Here is an 18,143-nt window from a genome sequence, read left to right on the forward strand (position 1 = left end):
CCTCAGCTGCTGGTGCCAGCGGGAATGGAGGGAAAGCCCCAGGCCCAAGCTTCACAGATGATATGTTGCCCTAAGACCTGCTTGCCAAACAATTCCAATAAGAAAAGCTTGAAGAGGGGCTGGAGAGGTGGCTCAGTGGTTAAGAGCACCGACTGCTCTTCCAGAGGTCCTGAGTTCCATTCCCTGCAAGCACATGGTGGCTCAAAACCATCTATAATGTGATCTGATGTGCATTGTATACATAATAAATAAACAAATTGTTTAAGAAAGAAAGAAAGAAAAGCTTGAAGGGCTTAGAAGTACCACCAGCCCTTAGGGGCAGCGACTTGGGCAACCCTAAGAAGTTATGTTAAGTTGGGCAGACAAGAGCCAAGTACCACAAAATTACCCCTTAATTCCCTATATGGTCAAGGATGACGTTGAACTCTGCGCCCTCAGCCTCTGCTTCTAGGGTTCTAGGATTACGTGTATGGCATCACACTGTATTTGCCTGGTACTGAGAACCCAGGTTTGTGTGTGCTAGCAAGCACTCTACCAACCCCAGCCCAGGAATCTTTTCCTTTAAGCACTAAGCTTCTGTGGAACAGAATTTCCTCGGTGTTAAGGTGAGCACAGCCCTCCAAGCTCTTTCCGAGCCCAGATCCGAGGGTGAGCCGTGCCAAGCGCAACACAGCGGGAGTTTTGTTCTAAAGCCACTCCTCCCTCTACGCCCTCCTCCCTCAAAGTGCCCTCTTTCACTGGTCCCAAGCCTCTTCCGGTCTCTCCTCCAGAATCTCATCCTTTCCGGTCGCTCCTCCCCCGCCCCCGCGGCCATACGTTTTTCTGTAATCCTCATTGGTGGAAAATACCGAGAGGTTTCCACCCCCCCACTACCCCTAAGTTGCGGAGAAACGCAGTCCAAGTAGTCTTTCCCGGAAATGACGCTAGACCCGCTACTGAGGAAGTGACAACAGGAGTGCCCTTGACGGGCAGGCCGGCTGGGTTCTGCATCCCTCCACTTGTGCTGCCGGGAGGTAGGAACCCCGCGGGGTGGGACAAGCCGCGGTGACAGCCGCTCCTGTGCAGGCTGGCGACCAGCAGGTGGAAGCCCCGAGAGGGGAGACCTGGCCTTGGAGCCTCACGCCCTGTGCTCCGGGTCCTCCCTGCCCCCCACGTGTCCTACCTTTGGGCTTCCCTTCGTACACATGCCTCCGTTTCCCTTTAGTACCCGATGTCTGGTTCCTATGCCTTTCAGTTCCTCCTACCGCAGTAGGGAGTCTTTTTTGCTCATACTTTTTTTAAAAAGTACTTATTTTGCAGAAGAGGGTACCAGATTACTCCCCTTTCCCTCCTTAATTTCCCATAAAAACTTTTTTTGTTTTGTTTTGTTTTCCAGACAGGGTTTCTCTGTGTATCCTTGGCTGTCCTGAACTCGCTTTGCAGACCAGGCTGCCCTCGAACTCACGGTGTTATGCCTGCCTCTGCCTCCCAAGTGCTGGGATTAAAGGCGTGCGTCACCACGCCTGGCTAAAAACACTTTTTAAAGCGATTGATAAGTAAAGATTTTTACAGAAGGCCTTGGGTTCCAATTAACTGTCCTTTAAAAACTGGGTTACATTGGACATGTCACTTAAGCGACCTGTTGGCCCTGATGTACACGGTATTATAGCAGTTTCTCCGTAGTTGATCAGGGAGAACCAGTGGTGTAATTCACTTGAGCGTTGGACTTCCTTCCATCAGCCTTACGTAATTACGGCTAAGTCTTGATTTTGTTTTGGTTGTCAACCCAGTTTTTCTGTCCTTCTAACTTACATCTTTTCTGTGACTCTCATTCCTCGCTCTAGATAATCTTTTTGGTTGTGTGGAGGTTTTAGAGCCAGGGTTTTGTTGTACAGCCCAGACTGACTTTGACTAATATCCACCTGCCTCAGCCTCCCAAGTGAAGGAATGCCAAGTGCGTTCCACCACACCAGGCCCTCAAAAATCATATATTACAGTATTTCCATGCATTTTTGCTTCCAGCTCTGCATGTTCCCAACACTTCAGTATTCCAAAATACTTTGTTTTCCTAGTGTGTTGACTTCCTGTAGTATGCTCCAGCTCTTCCTGCCTCTTTCTCTCACAGATGGCTCAGCGGCTTCTCCTGAGGAGGTTCCTGACCTCAGTCATCTCCAGGAAGCCCCCTCAGGGAGCGTGGGCTTCCCTCGCCTCTAGAACTCTGCAGACCCCTCAGTATAGTGCTGGTGGTCTGACAGGAACGCCCAGCCCAGCCCGGACGGTACACACCACCAGAGTCTGTTCAACAACCTTTAACGTCCAGGATGGACCTGACTTTCAAGACAGAGTTGTCAACAGTGAGACGCCAGTTGTTGTGGACTTCCATGCGCAGTGAGTGCTGGGGAAATTGGGGGGTCTTACTTGAACAAGCATTTATCGGATGCCCATCATGGCTCACAACCATGGTCGGTGCTTCTCATACATAAACTCATTGCGAAGACTTTTGAGAGCCAGTAAGCTGCCCCTGAGAAGCACGGTCTTCACGGCAGGCCAGGGTGAGTGCCCCATCGTGCCTGTGGATCTCACTGCCTGAGAAGCCCAGCCTTCTCCCGTGTGGAGTAACAATCACTTTATTTTAACGTCTCACCCGCTGACTGTGGGGAGGGCTGGCGAAGCATTATCAGCGCCCATCAGAGTACCCAGTGTTTCTGGGGCAGGTGGGAGGGCGCATCCTCTCAGTACTGTGGGAGTGTGTTTTAAAGATAGAGAAACGCCTGGGTTTTAATCTAGCCTTCATTTCCAGACCTTTACTCCTGATTCAACCAAAAAGCCAAGAGCCTGACTGACCTTAGAAGGTTTTGTAGACAAGACTCACAGGGGTTTTTTTGTTTGTTTGTTTGTTTGTTTGTTTTCTTCTTGGTCCTTTCTCTGACTCACCGACTTGCCTTGGACAGGCCAGTATGTGGCCTTGTCACCCGAGATAAGGCTTAGCAGGCTGGCATTTTAGGTATGTAGGTTTAATCATTGACCGGAATTCCCGAATGGAGGTTTTGAGGGTGGGGGTGAGGGGTTGAGATGGGGTCTCACTGTGGCGTCTCGGTCAGACTTGAGCTTGCCTTCTCCTGCCTCCACCTCCTGGAGAGAAGAGGCGCTGGCATGTGCCAGCTCACAGAAGAGGATGGAGCAGGAGGCGCTGGCCGGGGCGCTGTGGGAGGCAATTGCTCTGCCTTCCTGGCGTGGTGGAAGACTTCTGAAAGGCATGGTCACTGAGTTCATCCTGTTTTTTCCTCCTGCAAGGTGGTTAGTTGATTGAATGGTTCAGGTTTACTCATTTGGTGCCAGGCACATCTGTGGTACCGTATACAGAGATGGTAGCACAACATCCACCTAGGAGAGACCCCTCACCCCAGCCAAGGAGGAATCACTCCTGTCTGATGCAATGTGATCCTCAGCAGTTGACACAGAATGAGAAATTATACAGGGGCTGGAGAGATGGCTCAGCGGTTAAGAACACTGACTGTTCTTCCAGAGGTCCTGAGTTCAATTCCCAGCAACCACATGGTGGCTCACAACTATCTATAATGTGTCCTGACACCCTCTTCTGGCCTGCAGGGGTATATGCAGACAGAGCACTGTATACATAATAATAAATAAATAAATAAATCTTTTTTTAAAAAAAAACAAAAGGAAGGGCTGGAGAGATGGCTCAGTGGTTAAGAGTACTTGCTGCTCTTCCAGAGGTCCTGAGTTCAATTCCCAGCAACCACATGGTGGCTCACAGACATCTGTAGTATGATCTGGTGCCCTCTTGTGTGCATGAAGACAGTGTACTCATATAAATAGAATAAACCTTTAAAAAAAAGAAAGAAAGAAAGAAACAAAGAAAGAAAGAAACCATAGGGTCCTGGAGCAAAAGGGTCACACAGAGAAACTTTGTCTAAAAAAAGTCAATCGCAGGCTGGAGAGATGGCTCAGCGGTTAAGTGTACACTGCCTGCTCTTCCAAAGGTGGCTCACAACCATCTATAATGTGATCTGATGCCCTCTTCTGGACTTCAGGTGTATTTGCAGGCAGAGCATTGTATATATAATAATAAATAAATATTTCTTTTTTAAAAAAGTCAATCCCAAGCTGTGAAGGTGCACAGCTGTAATTCCAACACTCAGCGAGGCAGAGGAAGGCAGATCTCTGTGAATTTGAGGCCAGCCAGGGCTACAAAGAGAGTCCAGGACAGCCAAGGCTACACAGAGAAACCCTATCTGGAAAAAAAGCAGAGCAAAACAAAACAAAACAAAAAAACCAATCCTAATGGCTGGAGAGATGGCTCAGCAGTTAGGAGCACTAGTTGCTTTTCCAGAGGACCTGGGTTTAATTCCCAGCACCCATATGGCAGCTCACAACTGTCTGGAACTCCAATTCCACACAATTTGACCCTCACACCAATGCACATGAAATTAAAAAAAAAAAAAAATTTACCTTTGTTTACAGGGATAGTAGTGGCACACACCTTTAATCCCGGCACTCAGGAGGCAGAGACAAATGGATCTCTGATTTGAGGCTCCAATTCAGCAAGGGTTACATAGTGAGTCGCTTTCTTAAACGACCACCACTACCCTTCCTCCAGAAAAGGAAAGAAAGAAAGAAAGAAAGAAAGATGCTTTTAGCAACCTTGAGGGGATCCTGGCTCTGCTTGTTCTGTCAAGACCAGGCTTCACTATGTAGCTCAGGCTCGGCTCAAATTCCCGTTCCTTTTCCCTCCTGTCACAGTCGCTTCTCACAGTCCCAGGTCCATCATTGTAGAGAAGTCATGGTGGCGGGGCATGGGGCAGCTGGTCACATCGTATCCATAGTGAAGGAGCAAAGAGGGGTGACTGTTTGAGCTCAACTCCCTGCTCCTTTTTCTCTTAACATTTATTTATTATGTATGTGCATACATGCTTGCTTGTACCATGGCATACATGCTTGCTCAGAGGTCAGCCTTCTGGACCGGATTCTTTCCTACCATGGAGGAAGCTCCCAGGACAAACTGGGTTGTCAGGTCCAGCAGCAAGCAGCCTTGCCTTCCATACTCACTTTCTCCTTTTCATCTAATTCAGAACCGTAGCTCATCAAAATAATCCCCCACGGCCATGCCCAGAGACCCCTCTCCCAAGCTCAGGAATTCCATACCACATTGCCAGCCTGTGCACCTTACCGTCCTGTCATCTGCAAGAACGCCACAGGCCTTGGTTCCTTTAGGGGATGCCTTCTCTGAAAGGTCTGCCAGACTCTGGGAAGGTTCCAGCACAAAGACTGGCCTTTGCAGGTGCTCCTGGGTTTCCCTCCCTGTACTTCAACCTTCAGAGTTCGTGTGGGGTCCAGGGAGGCTCTGGGGAGACAGATGGAAGAGCAAGCAGCCTCAGGATTGACTGTGTCCCTTCTCGCCTTCCGAGGTGGTGTGGCCCCTGCAAGATCCTAGGTCCGAGGTTAGAGAAGATGGTGGCCAAACAGCATGGGAAGGTGGTGATGGCCAAAGTGGACATTGACGACCACACAGACCTTGCCATTGAGTATGAGGTATGTGATCGCAGGGAGTTGTCTAGGGGTCGGGGACGCCAAGGAGGGAACATTGTGGGGACCACCAACTCTGTATCCTCATTTACAACATCCATAGAGTCCAGCCTGTGTTGACCACCTACTCCTGAATGTGAGCATCCACTGGACTGTGGAAGACGTACCAGGGCTCATAAAGAATCAAATTATTTGCTTGTTCATATCCTATAATAAACAGGGTTGCTTTCATGGATTTACATTAATTTCTTAAATACTAAACTGTTGAGTGATGTAAAAGGACATGTTCCTGGCACGTGTCTGGTGCTGTTCTAGAGCTCTTGAGACTCAGGGCTGTACATGCGGCTCTGTGGATCCCCTAGCACCCTTAGGAAGTGGATTATGTGACCAGAACAGCCAGGACTACAAGAGAAAACTTGTCTCAGAAAAAAAAAGAAGAAGCAGAAGCAGGCAGTAAACACCTGAGGCTTTGCAGGGCAGTGACTGCTCCAGCAGCTCAACTGTCCCTGAAGTCCCTAGCCACAGGACACACTAAAGGCAAGGGCATGTTCCAGTCGCTCTGTATACAGATGTAGGTAACAAGCAGAGTTTGGCTCGAGGGCTGCGGTCCACTTACTGCTTTCAAATACGGCCTCCCAGTCCAGCGGCCTTGGCAGTCACCAATAAACACTTTGGTACCAGAGCATTTCAGAGTTGAAAGTTTTGGCTTGGGGACACACAGCCAGTGACGTCTGTGTAAATGTCCAAACTCTGATGGGTGCCGTGGAGAGATGGAAGTGAGAGTGGGGCGGCTTCTTTTGTTTTTCTTTTTGTTTTGTTCTTTGATTTGGCCTTTTGAGGGAGAGTCTTAACAAAGTTCAGGCCATTGGCCTTGGTGTCACCACATGAGAGTGACCTTACCTTTCTGATCCTCTGCCACCTTCCAAGGGCAGTGTTTACAAGTGCACCATCATGTCTGTCAGAGGACAGTTCTCTGAGGAGGTAACGTGAGAACAGAGACCTGGATGGAGCAGTGAGTGAAGTGCGCATGTCTCAGGAAAGCTGGGCAGGGCAAAGAGAGGCCCTAGGCTGGCCACAGACCGTGGGGGGTTGAGGGGAGGGGGGTGGAATCTCCTATGGGCCCTGAACCGCCCACCACAGTTAAGGAAGGAGAGAGGCCCTATGAGGCCAGCTGGCTGGGTTGGGAGGCCAGTGGCTGTGAGGACAGACCAGACTGGAGCAGGGAGTCCTAGGGAAACTGCCAACAGTGACACTGTCACAGAGCTAAAGTCGCACCTGGCTGCTTGGGGGTGCTCAGCTGTGGGTCACAATCATGTTTAGTCTGGCTGTCAGTGTGTTTTTTAAAAAGGGGAAACCAGGTGCTGATATTTAAAACTCAGAAGGATTTGTGCAAGCCAGGCAGGATGGTACATGCCTGTAAGCCCAGCAGGCTGACCACTGGGCCAGCCTGGGACAGATAACAGGAAAAACAAACAAACAAAACAAAAACATTCTTTCGAAAACCCACATCTCACCGGGCAGTGGTGGCACATGCCTTTAATCCCAGCACTTGGGAGGTGGAGGCAGGCCGATCACTGTGGGTTCGAGGCCAGCCTGGTCTACAAAGCAAGTCCAGAATAGTCAAGGCTACACAGAGAGACCCTGTCTCAAAAAGCAAAGCAAAACAAAACAAAACAAAACAAAATCCACGTCTCTGGAATTCTTGAAATTCCAAGGCCAGGGTGAACCTCTCCCTCCCTCTGGATGTAAGAGGCTGAGGGAGGTAAGGAGTTCAGACACACAGGCTTAGTTAACCAGGCCTACCTCCATGAAAGCAGCTGAAGGGCAGTTACCCATCCAGACCAGAGCATGGCGGGGAAACGGGTGAACGGTATGAGATCCCTCACACATCCTTTGAGCTGGACAGAGCACAGGGTGGTTAGTCAAAGGGAGCCTGGGGCAGAGGAGAGGAAATGAATGCTGGGAAGGCAGGGCCACTGTGAACTGCTCTGATGCAAGGCTATCCTTGAGACTTCATAACCAGGTCACTCCAGGCCATGGGTGGAGGGAGCCACTGGTTTGTTGGTTGGTTGGTTGGCTTGGTTTTTCGAGACAGGGTCTCTGTAGCCCTGGCTGTCCTAGACTAGCTTAGTGGACCAAGCTGGCCTTGAACTCACAGCGATCTGCCTGCCTCTGCCCTTGAGTGCTGGGCTTAAAGGCGTGTGCCACCATGCCCAGGAAGTCAGTTTTTAAAGCCCTCCTACCAATCACTCAGTCAGAGGGGGCCTTCAACCTTAGAGACACCCCTGACTTTCCCCCAGCTTACCCATTGCACACCCGGGGTCCCAGCCGGCTCAAGTGTGAACGTGTGGCCTTCTGGTAGAAACTCAAGGCAGGAACCACACAGGGCATGGGTTAGCCTAAGGTCTCCAGGCTGCCTCTCGGGACCTTCACATACCACCACGACAGCCTCAGCACTGTGCCCAGGCCTGGGAACTAATAAGATGCAAAGCCGACTTCCACCAACAGGGGTCCCATGTCCTATGGATGGCTGGAGTTGCCAGGGCCATAGCTCCTGCACAGGCTTGAGTGTAGACAGTTTGTGGTGCGTCTTTTTTTTTTTTTTAGGCAGGGTTTCTGTGTGTAGCCTTGGCTGTCCTAGGCTCCCTTTGTAGACCAGGCTAGCCTCGAACCCACAGAAATCCTCCTGCCTCTGCCTCTGGAGTACTGGGATTAAAGGCGTGTGCCACTATGCCCAGCTAGACAAGACCTCTTAAACCCAGAGCTTGCTAGCCACATTGCTGTAAGGAGCCCCATCTCTGTTCCCCTGCGGCTGAATTACAGGTAGGCCTCCACACCACCTGGCGTTTATGGCCTTCTCCAAGAACAGACCTTGGGACTGAGGGTATGGGTCAGTGGTAAAGCACGTGCCCAGAGCACATATCCAAGAGCCCTGGGTTTCTTCCTGAAGGGGAGGAAGTACAAAGCAGATTAGGACCCTAAGTTCCAGGAAGAACTTAATTTCATCGTTCCTAAGTGTCTATGTGTTCACGCAGCTGTGTGTGGTAAGCGCCTGTGCAAGCACAGGCTTAAGGTTGCTGTGGGTGTCTTCCTTGCCTGCTCTTCACTGTATTCATTGAGGCAGCTTCTCTGCACTGAGCGCAGAGCTCACTCTGACCAGCTGGCCTGCTTGCTGCAGGGGTGTTTGGAGTTCTGGGAGTTCAGGCAGTCCCATAGCCACACAGCATTTCCATGGGTGTTGGGATCCAGGCTCTGCCTTCTTAGTCACGTGGCGTCGGAGACATCTCCCTAACCCCATATCTAAATGTTTTTAGGATAACATACGGGACTCTGTTCTCTCCCTTAGACAGGTTGGGTCCAGTGGATCGGGCTTATGTCGTCAAGCTCAGTGGCAAGTCCCTTTATCCACTAAGCCATCTTTCCAGCCCTGTTTTGTTTGTTTTGTTCCCGTTTTTCAAGACAAGGTTTCTCTGTGTAGCCTTGGCTGTCCTGGACTCACTTTGTAGACCAGGCTGGCCTCGGACTCACAGCGATCCACCTACCTCTGCCTCCCGAGCGCTGGGATTAAAGGTGTGCACCACCACACCTGGCTCCAGCCCGTTTTATTTGTTCAGTAATGGTTTCTCTTTTTGGCTTTGATTTGTCAACCACAGTGTTTTCTTTGTGTAGCTCTAGCTGTCCTGGAACTCACTCTGTAAACCAGGCTGGCTTTGAACTCAGAGACCTGCCTGCCTCTGCCTCCCAAGTGCTGGGATTAAAAACTACACACCCAGCAGTAATGTTTTTTCTATGTTGTATTCACTTTTTTGTTTGTTTGTTTGTTTTCTAGACAGGGTCTCTCTGGTTCTGGTTGTATTCACTTTTACAAGACATTTTGGCATTTCTCACTTAAAGCATGAAGCCATTGAATACTTCTCTGAGTCGCCTTTACCCTACTGCGGTCTGCGTTCTCTGGCTCCCATCCTTTACTCCGGCAGAAGCAAAGCCGGGCAGACCTTGTTTCTTGTTTCTTATCCCTGCTTAACCTTCTGAGTCCTCTTGAAATAGGCGCTTTGAGCATCAGCCGTCTCATTATCTAAAATGATGCTGTAGGAGGATTAGGATGTCACTCAGTGACAGCACCTGTGTGAGGAACAAAGTGGACCAACCTAGGGACAGCATCATATAAGCTTGCATGTGTAAGCACCCAGGACCTTCCCTGACACTTAGAGACATCCTGTACCCACTGTGTGGTCCTCAGTTAGCTGCAGAGGTCACCAGCTTCCTGTGGTATCAGCTGTGCTGTCCTTTGATGGTTCCATAACAGCGTTGCTAGCAGGGTGAGACAAGAGATGTCACAGGGCATTTGGGAGAGGCCAGACGAGCATCCCCAGGTGGCTTCCGGGGGCGGGGCAGGCAGCATGTGTGAGAGTGTCCTTTCCTCAGCCTTTGGTTCCTGCTGTCTTGCTGGAGGTGAGAAGGAAGCCAACACTTGCCCCATCTTCCTAAGACCATGATCAAGGCCCGTGCATTAACGTTGATGGCCTTGTTCTAAGTGCTAAGCCTCTCTGATTAAGGAGCAGCAAGAGCCTTGGCCTCCTGTCACAGCCCAGGTGCCCCACTAAAAACAGTGTTCTGGAACTGGAGAGATGGCTCAGAGGTTAAGACTGGCTGCTTTTCCAAAGGTCCTGAGTTCAGTTCCCAGCAACCACGTGATGGCTCACAACCAACTACAATGAGATCTGGTGTTCTTTTCCGGCTCTGGCGTGCAGGCAGAACACTGTACATATAATTAATAAGTAAATCTTTTTTAAAAATTACAGTGTTCTATGAGCCTGCAGCTCTGTGCATGCTTGTTTACATGTGTGTTGCTCAGACTTATGAGAAAGCCTTTGATCAGCAGTGACCAGACTTCTATCGTTATGGACAGCAGCCTGGTCTTTGTGTGTCCCAGCATGCACAGAGGCTTGCAAACACCCCAGAGCTTCACAGCAGAGAAACTCCATCCTCTCAGAGGGGGAGAGGATAGGCAAGCTTAGTGCACCAGGATGAAGGGAAGCTCCTTGGTTTGTTTTTTTTGGTTCTGAAATGGAACTCAGGCCTCATGCCTACTAGGCAAGTACTCAGCCACTGAGCCACACCCTCAACCCTAGACCACATCTTAAAAATGGAGTCTTTACTTTAAAGGGACGGAATGTTCACCAACAGAAAGAATGCTTCAGCCAACCGAAAGCTGGTGGTTGAGCTTGGTCCCTCAGTTGAATTGCCAGCCTTCGGGTGCTGCAGCTCCTGTACCGGCCACTAGAGGGAGGCAGGAACACACCCGATGGGGCTTCACGGAGCCTGTTTTGTTGGTCCCTGCCTTTTCTTGGAGACAGTGCAAGCCTGCTGCTGGGCTGTTAATGCCACCACCTATGCCAAGGACAGAGCCAGTAGGGAGGCTATGTGAAGACCTAGTGGGTTTCTATACATTCATTTCTCTTGTTGCTTTGTGATTAACTTATACATGAGCTAAGTCCTGCTTTATCATCCATTACTATGCTTCTATGGGTTTTCTTATGCCAGCAAATACCAAGCCTTGGGTAATACACCATGCCAGGCCGGCCAGCCTCATCTGAGTTTCATGTAATATAGATGAGTCTCCAGAGCTGTGGTAGCAGTGCCTCATGGAGCAAGAATGCCACTTTGCCTTCTGCTGCCAGCCCTAATAATCCTCAGATCACATGACTGTCGCAGGAAGAAGCTGTGAATTCCTGGTCCTGATCATCGTTAACTGTGGCCCACCAAAGTGGTCAAGCTTAACCACACCCACCGCGTGCCGTGTGCCCTGTGCTGTCTTAAGAGTGTGTCACTTGACATTCCTGTACCCAACTAAAAGCATTGTTAGTGTCTCCCCCTGTAATAAAAGGGTCACCAGGTTCACTCAGGATAGGAGTGAGGTTGGGTCAGCCAGCCCTGGAGCTCACTTCCCAGACCACTGATTTTCCTTTGGGACTCTGAGCTCTACGCAAATGTTCAAGGTAAACCATGCCATGCCCGGTATACAGAGAAACGCTGCGAGGCTCAGGAAGCAGGCTGGCATGCAGAGTGTACACTGGCCATTTTCATCCCATCACTCCAGCCAAACCGCTGGGCCAGGGAGTCGGTCATGTGGTTCGGGGGGTGGGTCCTGCTAGGAGCTTGCAACGGAAGACGCTCCAGTGGGTGAGCCTCCAGGCCCTGCGCCCAGCGAAGACCCCCCTTTTCTTCAGCACCTCCTATGGTTTTGGCCTTCTCCACTGAAGCTTGGGGAAGGCGCGTGAGATAGATTCACCTCCGAGTGACTTGGATTGTGGTTCCCTCACCCAGGTGTCAGCCGTGCCCACTGTGCTGGCCATCAAGAACGGGGACGTGGTGGACAAGTTTGTCGGCATCAAGGATGAAGACCAGCTGGAAGCCTTCCTGAAGAAGTTGATTGGCTGACAAGCAGGGAAGAGCCCTGGCTGCCCTCGCCTGCTGGGAGCCTGTGTGGGGAGGAGCCTAGTAGAACTCCCACCCCTCAGCTGTCTTCCTTCCTGCCCTGCCCCCTCCGGTTTTTGTCCCTGTGGGTCTGGCCTTTGGCCACAGACCTCCAAACCTAGAAGCCACCAGCACTTTCCAGAGCCAAGGAGCAATGCTGCCACTGGTGTTGGGGTATCCTGTGTACCTCCTACTGTGTGCTCCGTCTAAGGCCTGTCACTATCCCCCCTAGATGCTGGAAGAGCCTGTAGCCTGACTGTGTAGGTGATAGCCCAGTCTCCATCCACATAGTCCTCTCACCGAGCCCACCCACCCCCCCCCCCAGCCCCACGAATTTGCCTCTGGCGTTTTCCTCTCCTGCCTCTGTTTGAACAGGAAACCGGAAGCTGAACACGTGAGAGTAATATCTGATTCTCTCATCTTTTGTAGGTCTGTAATAAAGAACTTTATGTGACCCTTCTACCTCTTGCTGTGAAGAACAGAGCCCGCCCCACACCCTGTGGCTGTCCCTTCGCTCCCTTGTCCCCTCCCTGGGTTAGCTGGGCCTTGGTTCTGGTTCCCTGAGCAGGAGGAGGAGCTGTGAACAAGTCAAACCAATAAAAACCAGGTCTGCACTGCCACTGGCCTCTGTTCTGTGATAAGCCAAGCACTTTGGATAGACAGGGGTGTTCCCGTGCCCATCACTGTCCCCAACTCCTCTTGTGACTTGTGTTCCTATCCATCATGGCTCCTGTGCCCTCCCTCTAAAGGCCGAGAGGGTATGGTGCTGTTTCCCAGTATGCAGACATGGGCGCAAGGAATGCGGGTGGGGTTTGACCAAAAGTGGTTGTCTCAGGAACCTGGACCCTGACCACTGATTCCTCTCACCCTTCTGGGACCTTCTTCCTGGACTGGCTTCCAACCTCTCCTGGCTGGGTGGCACTTCTTCCCATGTATGCCCACAGGAAGCTCGAGTCCTTGGGACCAGACCCTCCACCCATCCTGTTCCCTCTCCAGCACCCTTGGCTAAGAAGAGTGCCGGGCTGCACAGCCAAAAAAAACCGCTCAGCCTCTCACCCTCCTGGGGCTACAGGCCACTCACACTTGCTGCCTGTTTTCGGCAAGTCTCTCGTACTTGATGACAGAAGGTCCTGGCACCCTCTGAGCTGAGTTTGCAGTGTCCTTTGGTGTGTGCATTGTTCACAGTGGCAGATGTTATTCATTAGAGCTTGCTGAGACCAAGGGATGTGACTGGGGACAAACTTCTGTTACTGCTGAAGCAAAGTGCGGCAGAGGACAGATGTCGGAAAAGACCTTAGGTCCAGGAGAGGAAAACTGGCCCGGTGACTGTTCTGCTGAGACCACAGCAAGGTAAATGGATGACGGCTGTTGATCAGAGCACCTCCTCCTAAGTACCAGGCCTGCTCAGTGTCTTTGTTCATAGGAGCCTCCAAGGAGTGCATTAGGTTAGCCAGCATGCTCAAGCTCATGGACCCCAGCAGTGGCCAGGTGTTTCTCTTCAATGTCTTCCTGTAGTTTTGAGACGTCTTAAGCTCGCTGAGGCTAACTTTGAACTCCCGAGCCTCCCTCCTCGCCCTCTGGAGTTCTGGGATTACAGGCATGCACCACCACCCCTAGTTGTATTCAGTGCTGAGGACTGAACCCAGGTCTTCACACATGGTAGGCAAGGACTTGACCAACAGAGGTACACCCCCAGCCCCCAGTCACCTTATAACATGTGGCATCTTTGCTGGGCGTGGTGGCGCACGCCTTTAATCCCAGCACTCGGGAGGCAGAGGCACGTAGATCGCTGTGAGTTCAAGACCAACCTGGTCTACAGAGTCCAGGACAACCTGGTCTACAAAGTGAGTCCAGGACAGCCAAGGCTACACAGAGAAACCCTGTCTCGAAAAACAAAAAAAAATGTGGCGTCTTTACCTAGAATGTGGGCCTGAATCACAGAAGACGTGGCCCCAGCAGAGTCAAGTAATTTCAGATGCCCCATAGGGAAGGGGTGTGGCCAAAAGAAATCAGAGGCTGCCCTACGGTACCCCAGTACCGTCAACCCCTTAAAAGGTACCATTCACCAAGCACTTTTTACACACATTACCTCATTTCATTCCACTCGGATGAGGCAAGGATTACTTCCGTATCCTAAGCAAAGGAACAGGTTCAAAGACATGGACCTGCCCAAGGTCATCTCTAAAAACTGACGGACTGGTTGCCAGATAGGATCCCGGGTAGGAGTCTGACTCCTAGAGAAATGTGGAGAGCCGGCAGGGGGAGGGAACCAAGTTCCCCCCTCCTTAAAAGGTACTTCCACAGGCAAGGTGAGCTCAGGGCTAGGGACACAGCTGTCTCAGGTTGGCAGCCTCCGCCAATGACTCTTGTGTCCATGAGTCACGGGCTGTGAGCACAGAGTGCCCTGGATGATCTGCATAATTCTGGGTGCTGACCTCACCAGGGATGTGGCAGTCCCACCATGGCCTCAGGTCCCCCATGGGGGCCTCAGGGCTTTGGGGGGGAGGGGAGAGGGAACAAGCCAGCTGCAACAAGAAGAAAGTCATTTCTCACTTTACTTGAGATAGGGTCTTAGTCTGTAGCCCAAAGTGGCCTGGAACTCAAGACAATACTGCTGCCTCGCCCCCCACCACCACCACCCCCTAGTGCTGGGATTACAAGTCTGCGCCACCATGCAAATGGCCTTTTATCACCAGGTGGGAAGCCTGAAAGACAAAGCGCCACAGGCACCTCTTAGTGGGACTGCCAGCCGGGATTCTGCTAAGGCTGGCCCTGGGGGTAGGGGGGCCGGAAGCACCTTAACCTACAGACCTCAGCTAAACTCTGCAGGCAGGCAGGAGCCTCCCTCATCACCCAGCAGTGGATGCTGAGACTGCGTTCCACAGCCACCAGGAGCCTTGGCACTTAGCATAGACATTTGGGGTGACAGTGGGGGAGGTCGCAAACAGATTCCTTTTATTGCGTGGCCGCTGTAAATGGGATCAGGAGCCTCCTTGCACATGCTAGGAGCATGCTAGTCCACCGAGTCACATTTCCAGTCGCTTCTAATGTTTAGCACAAAAGAGAAACTGGCTGTCCTGATTAGAAGCTTGCATCCCAAAGACCCCAGAAGAGGCAGTGTGTCATCCCTGAACTGGGCAGCCCTCAGGTACCATCCAGCCTCCCTCCTGAGTGCATGGGGAAGGATAAACTAGGACTGAGCCCCAGCGCCCTGACTTCCGCCAGCCCTAAGTCAAGGCTTTCTCCCCTGGCTCTAGGAGAGGCTAAGCGTGGAGGTCACTATGTCCAGGCCCAGAACCTGGAAGGTTAAGAGGATGTTGGCCGACGTTGCCACAGTTACCCTTACCAGAAGTCGGTGTGGCCGGGGGTGGAGGCAGGTGGGGGGACGGGACAAGACCTACTCCTCCCCTACCATGACTACCAGGGGACAGCTTTCCCAGAAACTGAAGGTTGTTCTGGCCAGGCTGCGGAAATTCCTAGCCTATGGGGCCGTTGGCAGGCTGGACCCAGAGAACAATGTCAGGGCCACGTCCTCCCTGGACAGGATGCCAGGCAGCAAGCAAGGCTTCCAGGCCCTCTGCTGTGGTTCCTCACCAACGCCTGGAGCTCTGGCTACTAGTCTAATCCTGAACTCTCATTTCAGGAGCCCAAGGCTAACGCACAAGAAGTCTAGGCTGATGGTTGTTCCAAGGAATGTCACCTCCTAGTAGGTCACTCCACAGCGCAGGAAGAATCAGGTCCCGGTTCAAATCTTTCCATTGTGCCTGCAACCTGCACACGACCAGTCACTTTACCATTAGAAGATGAGTTTTATGTCTGAAAAATGGGAGTGCTGATGATAGCCGACATCCTCTGAGTGATATGGGCAGTATCCTCTATCATCTTTTTTTTTTTTTTTAAGATTTATTTATTTATTACATATGCCAGAAGAGGGCACCAGATCTCATCATAGATGGTTGTGAGCCACCATGTGGTTGATGGAAATTGAACTCAGGACTAACTGCTGAGCGATCTCTCCAGCCCTTTCATGGTTTTTTTTGTTGTTGTTGTTGTTGCTGTTGTTGTTTTAGATTTTTGGGTGTTCCCCCCCCCCCACAGGGTTTCTCTGTGTGTAACTTTGGCTGCCCTAGACTCGCTTTGCATACCAGGCTGGCCTTGAAGTCACAGAGATCCACCTGCCTCTGCCTCCCAAGATCTGGGATCGCCGGGCGGTGGTGGCGCATGCCTTTAATCCCAGCACTCGGGAGGCAGAGGCAGGCGGATTGCTGTGAGTTCGAAGCCAGCCTGGTCTACAAAGGGAGTCCAGGACAGCCAAAGCTACACAGAGAAACCCTGTCTCAAAAAACAAAAAAACAAAACAACAACAACAAAAAAGGTGTGCACCACCACTACCTGGCTGTCATCTTACCGAGTCCACACAATAAGCATCAATGACAGGAACTATTATTATTGCCATTTTACAAATAAGGTAAGCTGCAGATCCCAGATTGACACAAATAAGGGTCAGCTGGGATTAGAAACTCACTTGTGTGTTTTACTCACCAGCCAGATTGCCTTCCCTCTAGGGCAAGAGTTTTTTCCTGTTTTTTTTTTTTGAGACAGGGTTTCTTTGTGTAGCTTTGGCTGTCTTGGACTTGGACTTTCTTTGTAGACCAGACTCACTTTGTAGACCAGGCTGGCCTCGAACTCACAGAGATCTACTTGCCTCTCCTTCCCAAGTGCTGGGATTAAAGTTGTGCTCCACCACACCCAGCTAGGGCAAGGTTTTCATCATGCTGTGCCCCACATGAACCCTGGCAAATTGGGGGCTCACAGCAGTGCTAGTTGAGGTCATGGTAGGATTGGGGGACCTGGTAGGTTTAAACACTCATTGGCCAGCGAGAGCTTAAAAAGTGTTAGGTTAAAAAAAAAAAAAAAAAGGAAGTGTTAGGTATAATAAACAAAATAAGGGGGCCAGGGGCTGGAGAGATGGATCAGTGGTTAAGAGCATTAGCTGCTCTTCCAGAGGACCTGGGTTTAATTCCTAATACTTACGTGGCAGCTCACAACTGTCTGTGTCTCCAGTGCCAGGGACCCAACACCATGTCATAGTCATACATGCAGGCAAAGCACCAATGTACATAAAATAAATTTTGTTTTGTTTAGTTTGAGACACAGTTTCTCTGTGTAGCCTTGACTGTCCTGGACTCGCTTTGTAGACCAGGCTGGCCTCAAACTCACAGAGATCTGCCAGCCTCTGCCTCCCAAGTGCTGGGATTAAAGGCGTGCACTACCACCACCTGGCTGAAATTTAAAAATTTTAAATAATAATAAACAATAAAAATGAGAGAGAGAGGTGTGTGTGTATGTGTGTGTTAGGTAAACTTTCTCCTCCCAGGCTCTCCCTGCACTAACCTGCTCCACACCTAGACTAAGCAAATGTTCTTCCATTAGGCCTTATGGCCTTGTCTCTGCCTTGACCTCTGACACTACCCCTCCTGCTCTGGGCTCCAGAGATGACCTCACCCCTGAAGAATGCTCAGTAGAATTGAGTGCTCAGTTTGCCACGCCTTCTGCTAATTCTAACTGCCTTCCGTTGGCACCCAGTGGGAGAGTCTCTCAGGAGCAAAGACACCCTGGCTCCATACTGCTGGTGACCTGCTGGGTGTGAGCCAGGACCCTATCTGCAGCCAGCCTACTGGGCAAACACCAGCAAGTGGCTGTCTTCGTCTGGCACACTGCCTTCCTCACCCTCCTGTGGGTCCCTTGGTGCTTAGACCTCCCAGCCTCCCCTATGCATTTTACCACACCCACCAGAGCTCAAAACTTTTGTTCCTATTTCAAATGTGAGGAGACCTCAACCCTGAGAGGTGGTGGCATCTGAGGGACTCCCTAGGCTTCCTGCTGCAAATTAGAAAACATTCTCCCTTGGGACAGTGGTGGTACAAGCTTTTAACCCCAGGACTTGGGAGGCAGAGACAGGTGGATCTCTGAGGCAAGCAGATGTCTGAGGCAGGCAGATCTCTGAATTTGAGGCCAGCCTGGCCTATGGAGTAAGTCCCAGGACAGCCAGAGCTACACAGAGAAACCCTGCCTCGAAAAAAACAAAACAATGGGGCTGTAGAGATGGCTCAGCAGTTAAGAGTATTGTCTGTTCCTCC

General features: G+C 51.0%; 1 protein-coding gene across 2 annotated transcripts; it reads left to right on the plus strand.

Moving 5' to 3' along the window:
• The first annotated feature begins 856 nt into the window (after positions 1-856).
• TXN2 (thioredoxin 2) lies at positions 857-12,623 on the plus strand. 2 transcript variants are annotated; one of them, XM_084748655.1, is made up of 5 exons: positions 857-1,013; positions 2,105-2,367; positions 5,409-5,532; positions 11,854-11,972; positions 12,431-12,623. In XM_084748655.1, exons 2-4 carry the CDS (start codon positions 2,105-2,107, stop codon positions 11,965-11,967), a joined length of 501 nt encoding a protein of 166 aa, XP_084604781.1. In that variant the 5' UTR covers positions 857-1,013; the 3' UTR covers positions 11,968-11,972; positions 12,431-12,623. The 2 variants fall into 2 exon arrangements, with proteins under 2 accessions (XP_084604781.1, XP_084604780.1); XM_084748654.1 differs by having other exon boundaries at positions 860-1,013; positions 11,854-12,623.
• The last annotated feature ends 5,520 nt before the right edge of the window (positions 12,624-18,143 follow it).

This window comes from Acomys minous (assembly GCF_964271855.1).
Source record: "Acomys minous genome assembly, chromosome: 12".
In the NCBI taxonomy this organism is placed as follows: domain Eukaryota; kingdom Metazoa; phylum Chordata; class Mammalia; order Rodentia; family Muridae; genus Acomys; species Acomys minous.

Bases quoted from the DNA above. Each gene is read 5' to 3' on its own strand.
- TXN2 (XM_084748655.1), top strand. From the start codon at position 2,105: ATGGCTCAGCGGCTTCTCCTGAGGAGGTTCCTGACCTCAGTCATCTCC. The intron at 2,368-5,408 runs GTGAGTGCTGGG...TCGCCTTCCGAG, and splicing joins GTTGTGGACTTCCATGCGCA to GTGGTGTGGCCCCTGCAAGA. The intron at 5,533-11,853 runs GTATGTGATCGC...TCCCTCACCCAG, and splicing joins ACCTTGCCATTGAGTATGAG to GTGTCAGCCGTGCCCACTGT.